The 6000-nt window shown below is 41.9% G+C and overlaps 1 protein-coding gene across 1 annotated transcript in view; it reads right to left on the bottom strand.

Annotated features, from left to right (window-relative positions):
- The window catches only part of LOC110522711 (integrin alpha-V), a 64204-nt gene that overhangs the window by 36848 nt on the left and 21356 nt on the right, over positions 1-6000 (bottom strand). Inside the window, exons 12-13 of the mRNA XM_090230475.1 lie at positions 2394-2599; positions 647-838 (exon numbers count right to left, since the gene is read on the bottom strand). Of these exons, the coding sequence (XP_090086601.1) occupies positions 647-838; positions 2394-2599 (398 nt within the window). The remainder of the gene's footprint in view (positions 1-646; positions 839-2393; positions 2600-6000) is intronic.

Here is a 6000-nt window from a genome sequence, read left to right as displayed (position 1 = left end):
TAATGCCAGCGGGCTTACTAAGCAACAAGCCCCGTAATCAAATCCTTTATGTTTTACTTTTTTTGCCAAGTAAGAGCCAAATCTGTAGGCATTCAGTCACCACAAACCCAGGAAAATACTAGCAGAGCTTAACTTCCTAACGCCTTTCAACAACACCCATACTTCCCCTAACTACACCTGGGTATCCATTCTAGTATGAAACTACCTGGGTATCCATTCTAGTATCAAACTACCTGGGTATCCATTCTAGTATCAAACTACCTGGGTATCCATTCTAGTATCAAACTATCTGGGTATCTATTCTAGTATCAAACTACCTGGGTATCTATTCTAGTATGAAACTACCTGTGTATCCATTCTAGTATGAAACTACCTGGGTATCTCTTCTAGTATCAAACTACCTGGGTAGCCAATCTAGTACGAAGCTACCTGGGTATCTCTTCTATCCATTCTAGTATCAAACTACCTGGGTATCTATTCTAGTATCAAACTACCTGGGTATCTATCAAACTACCTGGGTATCTATCAAACTACCTGGGTATCCATTCTAGTATCAAACTACCTGGGTATCCATTCTAGTATCAAACTACCTGGGTATATATTCTAGTATCAAACTATCTGGGTATGTATTCTAGTATCAAACTACCTGGGTATCCATTCTGGTCAATATCGGTGGCTCCGTGCAGGGAGTATCCAAAGCTGGGGGGCATGTAAGAGGAGGCCCACCTCCCCACTAGGACCTGAGAAGGCACTGGGTCAGGCCCTGCAGCCCTCCCATTGTGGATGTACACTAGGCCCCTGTGCTTCGGCCCGCCGTAGGGTGCAGCTATGGCAATGTCTGGAACAGAGAAACATTACAGGAAGATCACTAACAACCCTTCATGGTGGTTTGGCCTTTGTCTTCAAACCAGGGAATCTCCCCGAGTTGGCCTCATACATACCGTTGAGGACTCATACATACCGTTGAGGACTCATACCGTTAAGACCTCATACATACCGTTAAGACCTCATACATACCGTTGAGGACTCATACATACCGTTAAGACCTCATACATACCGCTGAGGACTCATACATACCGTTAAGACCTCATACATACATACCGTTAAGGCCTCATACATACCGTTAAGACCTCATACATACCGTTAAGACCTCATACATACCGTTAAGACCTCATACATACATACCGTTAAGACCTCATACATACATACCGTTAAGGCCTCATACATACCGTTAAGACCTCATACATACCGCTGAGGACTCATACATACCGTTAAGACCTCATACATACATACCGTTAAGGCCTCATACACACCGTTAAGACCTCATACATACCGTTAAGACCTCATACATACCGTTAAGACCTCATACATACATACCGTTAAGGCCTCATACATACATACCGTTAAGGCCTCATACATACCGTTAAGACCTCATACATACCGTTAAGGCCTCATACATACCATTGAGGCCTCATACATACATACCGTTAAGGCCTCATACATACCGTTGAGACCTCATACATACCGTTGAGACCTCATACATACCGTTAAGGCCTCATACATACATACCGTTAAGGCCTCATACATACATACCGTTGAGGCCTCATACATACATACCGTTAAGGCCTCATACATACCGTTGAGACCTCATACATACCGTTAAGGCCTCATACATACCGTTGAGACCTCATACATACCGTTAAGGCCTCATACATACCGTTAAGACCTCATACATACATACCGTTAAGACCTCATACATACATACCGTTAAGACCTCATACATACCGTTGAGACCTCATACATACCGTTAAGGCCTCATACATACCATTGAGGCCTCATACATACATACCGTTAAGGCCTCATACATACCGTTGAGACCTCATACATACCGTTGAGACCTCATACATACCGTTAAGGCCTCATACATACCGTTGAGGCCTCATACATACATACCGTTAAGGCCTCATACATACCGTTGAGACCTCATACATACCGTTAAGGCCTCATACATACCGTTGAGACCTCATACATACCGTTGAGACCTCATACATACCGTTGAGACCTCATACATACCGTTAAGACCTCATACATACCGTTAAGACCTCATACATACCGTTGAGACCTCATACATACCGTTAAGACCTCATACATACCGTTAAGACCTCATACATACCGTTGAGACCTCATACATACCGTTGAGACCTCATACATACCGTTAAGACCTCATACATACCGTTGAAGCCTCATACATACCGTTGAGGCCTCATACATACCGTTAAGACCTCATACATACCATTGAGGCCTCATACATACCGTTGAGGCATCATACATACCGTTGAAGCCTCATACATACCGTTGAGGACTCATACATACCGTTGAGGCATCATACATACCGTTGAAGCCATCCATATCCAGGTCCCCCAGTGTGGCGATAGAACTGCCGAAGCGTGAGTAGATCTCTGTCCCACTCAGTGTGATGGGTGTGTGGAAGGAGAAGCCTCCCTTCCCCAGGAACACAGACACCTGACCCACCTCCCTCAGCTTCCCATCACTACCACGGTCCATGAACAGAGGGGCCCCTACAAACAGATCCACCAGCCTGAGGAGAGACAGAGACATGATTAGGGTTTACACTAACAGAAGACAAACTTCCAATGGTGGACGACTAATTCATGGTAAAAAAGGCACTGCATCTCAGTGCTTGAGGCGTCACTAAAGACACCCTGGTTCGATTACGTGATTGGGAGTCCCATAGTGCTGGCGCACAATTGTCCCAGCGTCGTCCTGGGTTTTGTTCCGGGGGGGGTGAGCCGTCATTGTAAATAAGAATGTGTTGAGTTGAAATAAAAGGTTCAAAATTCATGGTATTTTGCAGCACTAAAAATAACACAGCGATGTGTACTTTAACTAAATGCTCAGGCTCAGACAGAGACGGATATTTCTATGAGATATAAAGTACACCCTCTTTTTAATAACATTTTGGGCTGGTTTCCCGAACATAGACTAAGCCTAGCCCGGTACTATGAAACCTGTTCAATATGGACTCTCCATTGAAAGTGTTTATTTAGTCCAGTAATAGTAGTATTCATTTGTTTTATGAAACCAACTCTTCTTCTTTGTTTTTTTGTCTTACAATTGACCATGTACAATATTTGGGCTTTTATGGACTTGATCTCCACAACATTTTCAAAAATGTCCCCTAAGTGATAATGGCACTGCAAATACGAATGGTATGACATAACCTACTTTAAAAATCAGCCCAGATATTACAGCTGCATCTGTGTGTATTTAGAGTGAGTAAATATGTATTCATCATATTAAAAAGTATGGATGGTAAACTGTAACTAATTCATCTGAAAGCAGCCCGGACTCAGGAGAAGACGTGAAGCCATGACGGCTGGATAATTAACCGGCCTGTCATCTTCTTGAGATAAATTAACACTGCAACAGGACATGAAAGTCTAATTTGCCTTGAGTGGATCCCAACACTTCTAAAAGCTCTCTTTACCATTAATACATATCCTGAAGAAGGGTTGTGTTCATTAGGAAACAAAGAGGGGGGGAAAGACAAACAGGGAGGGAATACCAAACTAAATGCCTGACTCATATTAACCCCCGCTGTACCAAACTAAATGCCTGACTCATATTAATCCCCGCTGAACCAAACTAAATGCCTGACTCATATTAACCCCCGCTGTACCAAACTAAATGCCTGACTCATATTAACCCCCGCTGTACCAAACTAAATGCTTATATTAACCCCCACTGTACCAAACTAAATGCTAGGTTTATATTAACCCCCGCTGTACCAAACTAAATGCTTATATTAACCCCCGCTGTACCAAACTAAATGCCTGACTCATATTAATCCCCGCTGAACCAAACTAAATGCTTATATTAACCCCCACTGTACCAAACTAAATGCCTGACTCATATTAACCCCCGCTGTACCAAACTAAATGCTTATATTAACCCCCGCTGTACCAAACTAAATGCTAGGTTTATATTAACCCCCGCTGTACCAAACTAAATGCTTATATTAACCCCCGCTGTACCAAACTAAATGCTTATATTAACCCCCGCTATACCAAACTAAATGCTAGGTTTATATTAACCCCCGCTGTACCAAACTAAATGCTTATATTAACCCCCGCTGTACCAAACTAAATGCTTATATTAACCCCCGCTATACCAAACTAAATGCTTATATTAACCCCCGCTGTACCAAACTAAATGCTTATATTAACCCCCGCTATACCAAACTAATTGCTAGGCTTATATTAACCCCCGCTGTACCAAACTAAATGCTTATATTAACCCCCGCTGTACCAAACAAAATGCTTATATTAACCCCCGCTGTACCAAACTAAATGCTTATATTAACCCCCGCTGTACCCAACTAAATGCTATGCTTAAATTAACCCCCGCTGTCCCAAACTAAATGCCTGACTCATATTAACCCCTGCTGTACCAAACTAAATGCCTGACTCATATTAACCCCCGCTGTACCAAACTAAATCCCTGACTCATATTAATCCCCGCTGAACCAAACTAAATGCTTATATTAACCCCCGCTGTACCAAACTAAATGCTTATATTAACCCCCGCTGTACCAAACTAAATGCTTATATTAACCCCCGCTGTACCAAACTAAATGCTTATATTAACCCCCGCTGTACCAAACTAAATGCTTATATTAACCCCCGCTGTACCAAACTAAATGCCTGACTCATATTAACCCCCGCTGTACCAAACTAAATGCCTGACTCATATTAACCCCCGCTGTACCAAACTAAATGCTTATATTAACCCCCGCTGTACCAAACTAAATGCTTATATTAACCCCCACTGTACCAAACTAAATGCTTATATTAACCCCCACTGTACCAAACTAAATGCTTATATTAACCCCCACTGTACCAAACTAAATGCTTATATTAACCCCGCTGTACCAAACTAAATGCTTATATTAACCCCCACTGTACCAAACTAAATCCCTGACTCATATTAACCCCCGCTGTACCAAACTAAATGCCTGACTCATATTAACCCCCGCTGTACCAAACTAAATGCTTATATTAACCCCTGCTGTACCAAACTAAATGCTTATATTAACCCCGCTGTACCAAACTAAATGCTTATTTTAACCCCTGCTGTACCAAACTAAATGCCTGACTCATATTAACCCCCGCTGTACCAAACTAAATGCTTATATTAACCCCGCTGTACCAAACTAAATGCTTATTTTAACCCCTGCTGTACCAAACTAAATGCCTGACTCATATTAACCCCCGCTGTACCAAACTAAATGCTTGACTCATATTAACCCCCGCTGTACCAAACTAAATGCTTATATTAACCCCCGCTGTACCAAACTAAATGCTTATATTAACCCCGCTGTACCAAACTAAATGCTTATATTAACCCCTGCTGTACCAAACTAAATGCTTATATTAACCCCCACTGTACCAAACTAAATGCTTATATTAACCCCCACTGTACCAAACTAAATGCTTATATTAACCCCCGCTGTACCAAACTAAATGCTTATATTAACCCCCACTGTACCAAACTAAATGCTTATATTAACCCCCGCTGTACCAAACTAAATGCTTATATTAACCCCTGCTGTACCAAACTAAATGCTTATATTAACCCCCGCTGTACCAAACTAAATGCTTATATTAACCCCCGCTGTACCAAACTAAATGCTTAAATTAACCCCCGCTGTACCAAACTAAATGCTAGGCTTATATTAACCCCCGCTGTACCAAACTAAATGCTAGGCTTATATTAACCCCCGCTGTACCAAACTAAATACTAGGCTTAAATTAACCCCTGCTGTACCAAACTAAATGCTAGGCTTATATTAACCCCCGCTGTACCAAACTAAATGCTTATATTAACCCCTGCTGTACCAAACTAAATGCTTATATTAACCCTCGCTGTACCAAACTAAATGCTTAAATTAACCCCCGCTGTACCAAACTAAATGCTTAT

This window comes from Oncorhynchus mykiss, chromosome 3 (genome assembly GCF_057628025.1).
Source record: "Oncorhynchus mykiss isolate SJ-2025 chromosome 3, ASM5762802v1, whole genome shotgun sequence".
Lineage (NCBI taxonomy): Eukaryota > Metazoa > Chordata > Actinopteri > Salmoniformes > Salmonidae > Oncorhynchus > Oncorhynchus mykiss.
The sequence above is the reverse complement of the archived record's forward strand: the minus strand, read 5'-3'. Positions and strand labels throughout refer to the sequence as shown.